Source organism: Pseudonaja textilis, chromosome 3 (genome assembly GCF_049901715.1).
Source record: "Pseudonaja textilis isolate UNSWEBS1 chromosome 3, rPseTex1.2, whole genome shotgun sequence".
Taxonomy (NCBI): domain Eukaryota; kingdom Metazoa; phylum Chordata; class Lepidosauria; order Squamata; family Elapidae; genus Pseudonaja; species Pseudonaja textilis.
The window spans coordinates 33,123,611-33,136,406 of NC_141992.1; the positions used below are offsets into that span (position 1 = coordinate 33,123,611).

At 35.7% G+C, this 12,796-nt stretch overlaps 1 protein-coding gene across 3 annotated transcripts in view; it reads right to left on the reverse strand.

Annotated features, from left to right (window-relative positions):
* MYH7B (myosin heavy chain 7B) overlaps positions 1-7,078 on the reverse strand; it is a 49,088-nt gene extending 42,010 nt beyond the window's left edge. For 2 of the 3 annotated variants that reach the window (XM_087929171.1, XM_087929170.1), the window contains exons 1-2: positions 5,896-5,968; positions 3,437-3,540 (exon numbers count right to left, since the gene is read on the reverse strand). Coding sequence is in view for 1 of the 3 variants with exons in the window: in XM_026697652.2 (XP_026553437.1) it covers positions 3,437-3,540; positions 5,896-5,992 (201 nt within the window). In the remaining 2 variants the exon portion in view is untranslated. Of the gene's footprint in view, positions 1-3,436; positions 3,541-5,895; positions 6,039-7,007 lie in introns of those variants that run through there. The other variant, XM_026697652.2, reaches the window with a different exon arrangement.
* Positions 7,079-12,796: the final 5,718 nt, after the last annotated feature.

The window sequence follows — 12,796 nt, forward strand, 5'->3', positions numbered from 1 at the left end:
TTTGGAACTTCCAACCACACTATATTTTTTCTAGGCCAGATTATACAGTAGAAGTGAGAGCAATGCATTGTTTTGTTGTATAGTGGTGGCTTAAATCTCTCCCCGTGTTAAGGCTTGCTTTGGAAATGGGTATGCTTTTGATCCAATGGATTAAGTAAAGTCTCAATCTGCCCATGCAACATTTGAGGTCCTCTTGTTTTTTCTGTTTCCACTAAAAGGCTGAGTTTGGGTATCAGGGAAAGAAAGATTCTGCATATTTCTGCAGACTCTAACAAGGGGGATGTCAGGCTGGGTTTCTTAATCTGAAAATGGAATTCAGTCCCCATATTGTTATCTTGAAATGCTCATTGCCTGGAGAGTCCTCAGGGCCATTGCACTTTACATATACATCATTTTGTTTGAAGCATAGTTCTTAAGATTTCTTTTTCAGTATCATGGGCTTTAATAAAGTTAGGTCCTAAATATTCCTGTGCTACATTTAATAAATGCTTGACAAAAAGTTAACAAAAGTACAATAACTATATGCTAATTCAAGTATTTGGTCACAAAATATTATCTTGGGAAAATTGGGGTTTCCTTCTTCAATTTTTTCAAGAAAATATTTCTTATTTATCATCATTAATCCAATATGAATAACTACTGAAAGCTGTATTTCAGAAAGAGAAGAAGCTTTAGCCACTGAATCTTTTCCAAGTTAATATTTCACACCTCTTGTTATAGGAAGCTTACCTCCTTATGAAGTTTTAGTTTAGTTTAGTTTAGTTTAGTTTAGTTTAGTTTAGTTTAGTTTAGTTTATTGTCATTGCACCTCATACAATGAAATCAAACACCACCTTCAGTGCACATCTTGACCATGAAAATAAACACAAATACACATCCTTCACACTCCACACATTGAACCGAAAACCCACAACACTGCACCAACACTATACAGTAGAATTCAAAAGAGCTACTGCCCTGGGATATAAGCTGTTTTTCAGCCTATTTGTGCTTGTTTTTAATATTCTGTACCATCTGCCAGATGGTAATAGTTCAAAAAAAGGGTGCCCAGGATGTAATGGATCTTTGATAATATTTTGAACTTTCTTAAAGCAGCGGGAGCTATAAAACTCTTCCAAAGAGGGGAGAGAGCAACCAATGATCTTCTGGGCAATGACGTTAACCCTCTGGAGTGCTGTCCCATCTGCCACTGCAATTGGCAAACTATACAGAGGTGCAGTAAGTTAAGATACTCTCTATGGTGCAGAGGTAGAAGGTCACCAGCAGTTTTTCATTCAGTTGTTGTTTTCTAAGAAGTCTCAGGTAGTATAATCTCTGCAAGCCCTTTTGACCAGTTCTACAATGTGAGCACCCCAGGTCAGGTCCTCTTTTATGGTAACACCCAGAAACTTAAAACTGGCCACTTGCTCTACCCGGTTTCCATTGATTAGTTCTATTCAAAGAATTGTTTTATATTAATTTTACATTCCTCAATGCTAGCCTGGAAATATTTGAAGGCAGGCTAGCAATTGATGAGGCATCCACTAGCAACCCAATCCTATATCAGTTTACATGGGAGTAACTCCCACTGACTTTTAGGATCAGAGTCTTAAGAACTGAGTAGACAAATCTTGCCATGGCTTCTGAATTACAATGCAGTTGCTCCCGTGGTATAATGTGGCTGCCGTCATTGTGGGTTTGTGTGGATAAATATAACCTAAACAAAATAATATTCTGCAGAGTTTCAAACAGGAAGGTTTGGTGATATTTAGATAAACAGCTGAAGTATATAATTCCATAAATCCAAGAACTAGAATAACTATCGTATTACATGTCTGTGCCTGATTAGAATGAATTGTATTTAAGAAATGTTGCTGCTCTTATGAAAAGAAAACAGTCTTGTCAGTAGTAGTTTACAAAGCCAGCAACAGGGAGAGAGGTTTATACATCTTATATTTATTTACTTGCTTTTAAATAAATGGATAATCTAGTGTTCTTTGATCTGGATGACTTAAGATACTAGAAACTAACACATCAGAAGAACATTTTATTGTTCCTTGGCAGCTTATCAGCTTTGCGTGTAGGTCTCCAGTTAAATCCCTGGTATCTCCAGAAAGGGCTGTGAAAAAACTCTCTGAAATCCTAGAAAGCTTCCACCACCAAACAGTGTTGTAAGTTTATATTAAAATTAAAAGAGGATCCAGCTTTTACTTTTGACATCTAAACCCCAAAGATCCCTGCTAGATAGATTATAGACCTCTTATAGACCTGGGCAACCATTAAGTTCAGCAAAGACACTGCTGCATGTACCTCCTATTTCAGAGTAGAAAATACATGAGACAGGTAATTATTTCAGAGTATCATTTCGTGTTCATATAAAATACATGGCAAGTAAATATTGGAACTAAAATATCAGATGTTCTAAAGGAGTATTTCCCCCATTTAGTTTCATACATGAAGAACATCTGTACGTGGTCCACATCACCTCTCATCTGAAAGACACATTTTACTTCAGAACACTTTTTTCTCTTATATCCATTTAATACAGGGGTCCTCAAACTTGGCGACTTTAAGACTTGTGGACTTCAACTCCCAGAATTATCCAGCCAGCCAGCCCCTCAAATATTGGAAGACTGCTATCATGTCTCCCCTGGTCCTTCTCTTCACTAGACTAGCCAAGCCCAGTGCCTGTAACCGTTCTTCATATGTTTTAATCTCCAGTCTCCTAATCATCCTGGTTGCTCTTCTCTGTACTTTTGTACTGCCTCTATAATCTTGCTATAGTTGTTAAAATGAGAGCATTTCAGTTTCATTCTTTTTCTTAGAGGATTTATTTTCAAATTTATACATATATAGAGGGGATGTGATGGCTCAGTAGTTAAAGACACTGAGTTTGTCAGCTGTTGAAAGTTGACAGCCTGGGCTCGAGACCCAAGCACCACACAATAGGGTGAGCTCCTGTTCCTTGTCCCAGCTCCTGCCCACCTAGCAGCTTGACAGCATGCAAATCTGAGTAGATTAATAGGTACCACTTTGGTGTGAAGGTAACAGTGTTCCCTGTGCCTTTGGCATATAGCCATGCTGGCCACATGACCATGGAAAATGTCTTCAGATATAGTTGGCTCCCTTGGCCAAGAAACAGAAATGAGCCTTAGAGTTGAACATGACTAATCAGGGAAAGCTTTACCTTACTTTTAATATTTTGAAGAATAGTGCTATACAGAGGTGAAACGTTTTCAAATGCACCTTGATCTATTCAATTGTAACTCTACATCAAATTGCAAATGATACTTTTCCTGCTGCATCCTTTTTACACACATTCATAATCAGCACAATCATATGCCACGTTTAGATGCATTCTCCTTTTTTCCTCTCCTCTGCGCAATGTTGAGCAAATGTAACTTTCCTTTTCAGTTTCCTATGTGGCTGTTATTTGGTACGTTTGATATTTTTTTACCTTTTTATCTTTGGTTTCCACTGTGACTTTGCCACCAGAGGATTCTTTAATTTCAATTTCAATATAAGCCTCCTTGTCATCTGGAATCCAGGCCCTTTTCTTTCCTTGATTTCCAAAAGAGACAAAAAGAACATAAATGATTTTTAAAAAGTTGTACAAATAGATATTAGATTCAGATAATGCAGATGCCATAAATAATTATTTTACAAGATCTAGAAATATTTTCTATAACATTATTCTTGTTCCTTTAATTCTTCAGTTACTGAATGGGGAAATGCTGTGATTTGAATATTTATTTATGTTTAATTCATTCCTATTAATTGTGGAATTGATTTTTCTGTAATTAATATTATAATTCTAGGTCTAGAATTAAAATAAATAGTTTGTAAAACTTTGGAAATAAAAATTTGTTGCAAAGTTTTGAATTACAATATTTTGAATAAACATTATCTACTCAAATATATATTAAATTAGATTTTTTAAAGATAATTGCAAAAAAAGGAAGATTTGGCTAAATAATGAAGATTGGGTAAAATATTCAACAATCTTAAGTTCTAATTTTGTAGTAACTCAATTTTTAGCATTCTTTCATCTCTAACAGAAGGAATTGTGTGGCCTTCTATATATTGTTGAATTAAAATTCTGTATAATGCCAGCAAATGAAGTCAGTGGTGAGCAATATTTGAATCTAGTCAGGAGGAAAATGTATTTTAAGGCAACTAAAAGCATGCTCTTTCTGCATTTCTCATCCATCAGCAACATCTGAAATGTCATTTTCCATATTTGACAAAAAGCGAACATTCATTTGCTTGGATAAGGTGACTAAAAATGGATGGGCACTGATTGCGATCCTGAACACATTTAGGCTATTTACTTCAATCCTATTTACTTCAATGGAACTCAAATAGAAGGTATATATGATTGCAGAGAATTTTGCAAAACAGAAATTTCTAAAATAGACCATTCAGACAATTTCTAATCACAGCTTCAAGCGATGTCCAAAGATAGCAGGCTTTCCTAGAATTTATTCAGGAATATTTATCCACTTCTTTTTTTAATTTGTATATGATATGTTTCCTTTTAAGAACCAGTCAAATGGAAAATTTTGGGATGAACAATTGCATGATTTTCCTCTTTTTGTTATGTATAACTCTTGCTATTTATTGTAATGTGTACTGCATGACTCAGAAAGAAGGCTGTGAAAATATCTACAGACCCCTCGCATCCTGAATGTAAACTGTTTCTACTTCTACCCTCAAAATGATGCTATAGAGCATTGCACGTCAGAACATCACTCTGCTAAACAACTAATTCCCATAACACTGTCAAACTATCTAGAAAGGCAGTATTATCATCATTATTCTCATCTTCCCTATTATCTATCTCCTTATATTCTTACAACTATAACTTTGTTGCTTGTATCTTACGATTTATATTGTTTACTTAGTATTCTAGTATGATTTATGTTGATTGCTTTTTTAGTATTCATGACTATTAATCACTAAGTGTTGTATCTAATGTTTTAGATGAATGTATTTTTACAATGACTATGATAATTATCTATCATTATTGTTGTATGTACACTGAGAACTTATGCATCAGAGACAAATTCCTTGTGTGTCCAATCACATTTGGCCAATAAAAAATTCTAATTCTAATGTAAGCCAGATCACTCCTGTAAGCAGTGGCAATGGCAATGAGATAATTGCTGTTTCATATGATAATGTCAGGGTAGAAAGGTATATTTAAAGAATCTAGTATCCATCTCTACTATAAATTGTTATCTGTTGGATGTCTAACAACTTCCTTAGCAAAATATATTGAGGTTAAACAGCTATCGTCTGGGATGCTTTATTTGGATCCCTGTATTGTGCATACAAATTAAACTTGAAGGCTCCAGTTATTTGATTATATGATTCTCAATTTCATGGAATATTTTCAATATTTTAGGAAGCAAGAAATTCCATTTCATACTTTGTGTACTTGCTTAATATATACGTTTTTTGTTGTTTGTAGTTGCTGTGATAAATGCAAATCACAGGTACATATTTCTGAACAGTTGATTATAAATTTGAACTCATTCATGGCAATTATGAACCTGTTTATAAATCATCCTAAATGAATGTTTTCCTAAATATAATTAAAAGCAAGTAAATGCTAAACCAGACACTTCACAATTCACATAATTATAGCACAGCAACAAACAGATCATCAACATAACATAAAGACGGAGCTACAATCATCCTACTGCACTCTCCATTACAACCAAAATGACTAAAAAAGAAGCTGTTTAAGCATAATTGTTTAACTGTTAATCTAGTTGTCTCAGTCTCTATGGCCATAATCAGTTTCAACATTTTAAATGGATTAAAAAAGGTGCAGAATTCCTGTACCGAGGAAGCCATGTTAGAAATGGATCATGGGTTGAAGTCCTTTCTATGCAAAAAAGGTTGTCTTACCATCAAATGGCATAGTCTGATACTTCATCATCTCCTCATAACTTTTCCGGAGGTACTCGGCAGCCTCCCCAAACTCTTCCTTGTCCATCCTACTCATGTTGACTATAAAGCCTAGTCAGCAGCAAAAAGATCAGCCAAATACCCTAGAGTATAAAAAGACAAAAGAAAGAACAAAAGTAAGGTACATTTTAGTCAATAATACAGCCAAACCACGTTAATATGTCCTGTAATGGTTCACCAACCTTTTAATTGCTGGATGATAAGAAAGTATACGTGCAAATTTATGTATTCTATAAATTAAAAATAGTGCTCTAATATGTGTCAGATTTTATTCCAAATTATAAATCTAGCTACATATATGTGCTAATTTTAATTATATAATACAAAGATTTTCTTTATTTCTATCATTATTTTTTAACTATATAAAAATGGAAAATATAGCTAGGTTATATTAAAGCATCAAGAATGTGTGCCCATTGTATATTGTCAAAAATCAGACCAAATTGCAACTACTTTAGGTTTATTTGAAAGACAATCAGCATCTCAGGAAAAATTACTGGATGGTCAATTTGTATTTAATGAGCACCCCACCAATAGGCTGTAAGTAGTCTTTGTTTCATGTTTTTGCCAGCTTACATCTCAAAGGAATTTGATTGAGTTAGCATCCTGTGTGATAGGTTATCACAGTGGCAAGTAACATTACAAGATATTGTGAAAGCCTATGCATCTGTTCTATCACACACACCCCAGAGCTATTAAGATAAATTGATGGTAACTGCAACAAGATTATTACCACCACTGGTTTTATAAGCCCCAACTACTGCTATTGTTACTAAGCCTTGCTATAGCACCAGATAATATCTTCACATCCACACATTCATACTGAAACAATCACAATTTCAGTTACACCTGCTGCCACCCATGACTTTTCACACATCATAAGTATACATTCTTTTCATAGTCCCTTTAGCCATATTACGACTCCCAAGTTTGTCTTCCAGACAATAGTTCATGTTCCTCTAATTCCCTTTTTGTAGAAAAAGAATGCACTAAGGAAAGCAGGACTTCAGGCCAGACAGACGTGCAACACAGACATGCTTTTTATTACCAACCTGGGCTATGGGGCTGAGTGATTCTGTGTGTGTGTGTGCCGTGAGGCCCCTTTTTATTGTGCCTGTCAAGGTCAGGATAGGAAGAGATATGTCAGAAATTCCCATGTGTCATATCTACACAGCTCCATTGGTGCTGCTATCCTACTGCCCATAGAGACACAAAAGGCAAACTTTTATCTCTCTGCCGATGCAGGCTGGTTATTTTTACCCCATATTGTCAGACAATCACAAAGGCAGGGAGAGAGAAGCTCTTGAGACAGCACAAGACTTTGAGTTCCAAGCCATTCTAAAAAATTAAATGGGTTAAATGGGAAGCTTCTGTTGCCATTCTTTCAACTTCCGGTAGGCCTAGATACTTATCAAGAAGGTAGTTTTTGAAAAGTGATATTTTTCTTCAGCCAATGCCTCTGGCAATCTCAGGGTCCAGATACAAACCCAGCCATACTGTAGCCATGGTTCTGATTTTGCTTGGTATTATTTCAGAGATTGTGACTGAAATATGTAAGAAGTCTGATTTGGAGTGAAATTGCCATTTCCATTTTAACCTCCTCTTAAAAAAGAGAGAGGGAAGGGAAGCAATGTTCACTACAATGTAAAATATTTGTCTCTTTTCTATTCCAGCAAAGCATATATTATGAGTTTCAGGTTATCTAAATGCCAAAAGAAAGGCAAAGAGATAAGCAGATCTAGAGCATAGGATAAAATGATGACAATGCCATGGAGCAGAAATTTTAACAGAAATTTTAACAGAAATTGTATTTTGCTGAAGGATCGATTTGCCGGCTCCTGCGGAGAAAGTTCTGTGTCAAAGGAAAAGGGATATGCAGATAGGAAAAAGAAGTGCTTTTTGGCATTCAACCAGTGGTATTAATTCTGCCTTCTAATTTGTAGGTAAATTAACAAATGTATAAATGAAGGGTACACAGTCTGGATAATTCCTTAATATGTTTGGATAGCATTAGTGAGTATGTATAAACTAATACACATGGGGCTACTGAAACTCTTTTCCCTTGAAAGCTTTTTGAGACTCTAAACTTAAACATCTTCTAGAGAACCATTTTGATGCAGTGGTGAAGGCATCAGAGTAGAAACCAGGAAACAACCATGGGCAAAAAGCCAGATGGGTGACCTTGGGTTAGTCACTTTGCCTTGGAGCAAGGAAGGAAGCAATGGTAAACCACTTCTGAAAAACCTTGCCAAGAAAACTGTAAGGACTTGAACAGGCTGTTTTCAAGCATCAGACACAATTGAATGAAAGGGGGAAAAACATATTCTAGAAACATTCTCAGTTGGGTGAATATGAAGATGAATTATTATTTAGAGTAGACCTTTGTGTAGCAGAGATCCCAGTAAAATTTGATTTCTGATAGGTGACCTGCAAACAATCTTGAGATTGCACTTTTTGCAACATTGTTTTCTCTTTTAGGAGTTGAACAAAAGAAAGTATTTCCCAATAGGTGGATTTGACACTACTGCTATATTTTAAATGACAAAATGAATTAGTGGCAGACAACAACATTCAGATAATCACAGCTACTTGTTTGACATTGGGCAATGTTGACAAGGCTTGAACAGTGAATGGCCTTTTGCTTCTATTATGTATCCAGGGCCATAGGGATTGGCTGGCTCTACATTTAATAAAATAAAATATATCGCCTTTGTTAAATTGTTAAAATATTGTGATAACAGATACTGTTGTTTGAAAATCAAATAAAGCCCTAATTAATGTTCGAACTTAAATAGGAATAGATATATAGTCTTTTAATTTCATTGAGTTAAATCAAGGGTCTTCAAACTTGGCAAATTTAAGACTTGTGGACTTCAACTTCCAGAATTTCTGAGCTAACATGACTGGAGGATGAATTCTGGGATTCTACAAATCTTAAAGCTGTCAAGTTTGAAGACTCCTGAGTTAAATGATTGTGGAGATGGGCCCTCAAACTCTCTTACATATGTTATTTTTGTAAACTTGTGAATAAGCCAGGAATTTTAGGTGCCAAAATATACCTAACAAATCAGGTTCAGCTTATCTGAAGAAGGGCTTTGTTTGGAGAAGCCCAAAGGAGTACGCAGTCATAGAGCTGGTTGGTGCCATAGGAGCCCTCCCTTGGCCTTCATAAACCAATTTTTGGATTAAAATTGCCTCCTCAAATATTTTCTTGCCTCTTCAAAATTTCTTATAATTGTATAAGCTTTAAAAATTATTTTTAAATTTTAAATTATTTTAATTCTCATATACTGTTTTATATTTTGATACTGTACTGTATAACCCAGAGTCCCTCTTTGAAGAAAATGGGTGGTCCAGAAATGCCAATATATATATATACACATATCCCATCCCCCACAATCTGCTGCTTGAGTATAAAATACTACAAAGTATGAGTATATATGTAAATTAATGATGATGGGTTTAAAGTAATATAAGGATAGCCAAGCAAATAAATTAATGCATTTAGCATATATAGAATCTATGATTAACTTTGAATAAATTCATCTCAGATAATGCCAATTTTATATCCTTTCTGAGGATAATCTGTTGGGAATAAATCCTTTGATATATTTACTCTATATTTTACAGTGGTCTCTATATTAGCAGCAGCATAAACATCGGCAGATAGTTAGTTAATCTGATAAATCCAGAAACCTTACATAAGGCAATTGGGTAGAGAGAGAGAGAATGACACAAGTATACATACCTATGAATACTAAATATACATTGCTAGTTAAGGTATTCCATTTAAAACTTGAAGACTCTGGTTCTAGTCCCCACTTTATTATGGACCTCACTCAGTGATTTTGAGCCAGTCATTATTTCCCAACATACCTCACCAGGTTATTTTAATGAGGATCAAATTAGAGAAAAAAAGTGACCTTGAGCTCTCAACAGGAAGACTGGATGTAAAGGCAATGTATATAATAAATAATACACAAATTAAATGTAGCACCTTAAAACCACAGCAGATAAATCTCATTTAAAGAAGGCAGCATACCAGGTGGGAAACAAAGGTTTGCCAGGCTTTTATGGATGCAGAATTCCATCTCAGGTTACATGGGTTTACATGAAATCCCAAGGAGGGCTGTTATGCTATTGTTAATTACCAGACACCCTTCTGAAGAAATATTTCTCTGTTAAGAAGTTCTGATTAGAGGGAGGAAGTGAGACAACTGCAAGCTGTTGGGTCATTTGCTGAAAGGTTCTGCACTCAACAGATCTTGCCTATCAGCTGCTGTGAGAAGTGACTGGCGCAAGGAGGCTAACTTGGAGATTAGATAGAGGCAATCTATGGAGAAGCTATTTCAGGCATGTTTCCATTTTGTAAGACTGGACACTTATCCAGCAGTATTCAGAGATCTCACATCCTTTCATCCTTTCCTCACCCCCAACCCTGGGGCCATATTAATGGCACCAAGGACAACTATGACTCCTTTTACTTTGTAGTATTTTATGCTCATTTATGCTCAAGATCAGATTGTGGGGATGGGATATATATATATATATATATATATATATATATATGATATATATATACTATATATATATATATATATATATATATATATATATATATATATTTTGGCATTTCTGGACCACCCATTTTCTTCAAAGAGGGACTCTGGGTTATACAGTACAGTATCAAAATATAAAACAGTATATGAGAATTAAAATAATTTAAAATTTAAAAATAATTTTTAAAGCTTATACAATTATAAGAAATTTTGAAGAGGCAAGAAAATATTTGAGGAGGCAATTTTAATCCAAAAATTGGTTTATGAAGGCCAAGGGAGGGCTCCTATGGCACCAACCAGCCCTATGACTGCATACTCCTTTGGGCTTCTCCACACAAGGCTGCAGAGCCATGTTTTGACCTCTTTTCAGAAGGCCGGGAATCCTACCTACCATTCCTCCTGAACCCCCTCAACAATTCTTCTCCATTGGAGGACAAGCCCCTAGAGACTACATGAATTTCTTTTGCACTTCCTAAACTACTCTTTGATTGTATGAAGGATGCTGTCCTGATACAATCAAGATTCAACTTTCATGGTTGTGGAGACATGCCAATTTGTCTGTGGCTTCAGGTAGCAAAATGCCTTGGCCTGACCTGCTAAATGTTATGCTGATGAAGATAATGATGAAGAAAAATGGAAAGAAACAGAAGATTACTTAACCATAGTTATAAGAAAAGGATAAATGGAAAAATATTGACAATTATAAAATTATCCTGATTTGGATTGAAAGGAGACTATTTTAGAATATATGAAACATCTATAAATGAAAGAAATCTGTAGTTATTGGTGTTGACAATTCCATTTTTTAAATGATATAGTTGTGCTTATTAATGAAAAATATTATAAATCCTAATTCAAATGAGCGAAGCATTATTTAAATAGTGGCATTTATATAGATGATGTATTATAATGTTCAACTATGACAGGGAACTTTAGTTGCATATATCTTGAACTTCAAATTATGAAGTGGATCCAAAGACTACTCAGAAAAGCCAAGGAGTGATATAAAAAGAACAACACTCAGCGAGACAATTCTTGTCATGTAGGACAGTCAACTATTGGATTTATGTGGGGGTATGAACAAAGATAATACCATGCTATCATTAAAAATGATATTCTTTTAATAATGTTCCAGTTAATAATTTGGGGGATTACATTATATTTTCTTGTTTTTTGATCCAAATTGTCCATTTCAACCAGTGTCCAGTTAACAATTCCAACAGTGTATCATAGCACATGTACGGCATTGATAGTGTTTCCACAGTTCAATTTTGCCTTTCCAATTTTCTCACTCTTTTCTCACTCTTCTTTTTAACTTGTCCATGCTTAAATTTATCCATTCATAAAATGCTCAGGCACTTGTAGGCTTCATCTGATGGCAGCTCATAGTATTACTTGGTACTATACATTGTACCAGACCCAGCTTCGCTTCCTTTTACAGCAAGGTTTCACATATTGGAAGTTGTTTCTGGTGATAACCTTAAGTGTTTTAAAATTCCTCAGGCTCAGCCCAGGATAATAACCACATTGAGGTCTCGTTGATTTAAACTTTAACATTCTCCAGGCAAGATAAGTGAAATTTAAATAAGTTAACTTGCTATATCAACAGAGATTATTTTGACAGATAATTGGCATATATACTGTACTTTTATGTTTTCTAGACCAGGGGTCGCCAAAACCCTTTGGACCTCAGGGACCACCAAACTCATAATTTTAAATCCCACAGACCAGAGACCCTGGGAAAATTCCAAAAACAGTCTGCAGGAAAATTCCCCACCCAGTTTTCCTACCGATTGATCATTCTTTTTGGGGGGATCACAGGATACCATCTGCAGCACCGTTTTCAGGGGGGTGGAGAGAGAAACTTTTGGCTTCATGAAAGGAAAGCAGCAGAAGCAGCAGAAGTCTTTCTTTCTCTCCCCCAAACTCCACCAGAAATGAGTCTTTGTGAGACTCGTCGCACAGCCTCTTGGAGTAGGATGCCTTGCTGGGTCCCAAAGACTCATTACTGGTGGAGTTTGGGGGAGAGAAAGAAAGACTTTTGCTGCTTTCCTTGTGTGCAGCCAAAAGCAGAATAAGAAAGAAGCAGAAAGAAGCAACCCGGTGGCCAGGCCAGGTGATGGGACGAGTGGGGCAAGTTCCCCCTTACCCCCTTACCCCCCGACTACCTCATGTTGTTCACAATGCAAGCGATGCAAGCCTTGTGTTCCTGTGGGCCATGTGGGCGATGCAGCCTTGTGTTCCCGCACAGCCTGGATTAATTGCTTTTGGGGATGCTTTGG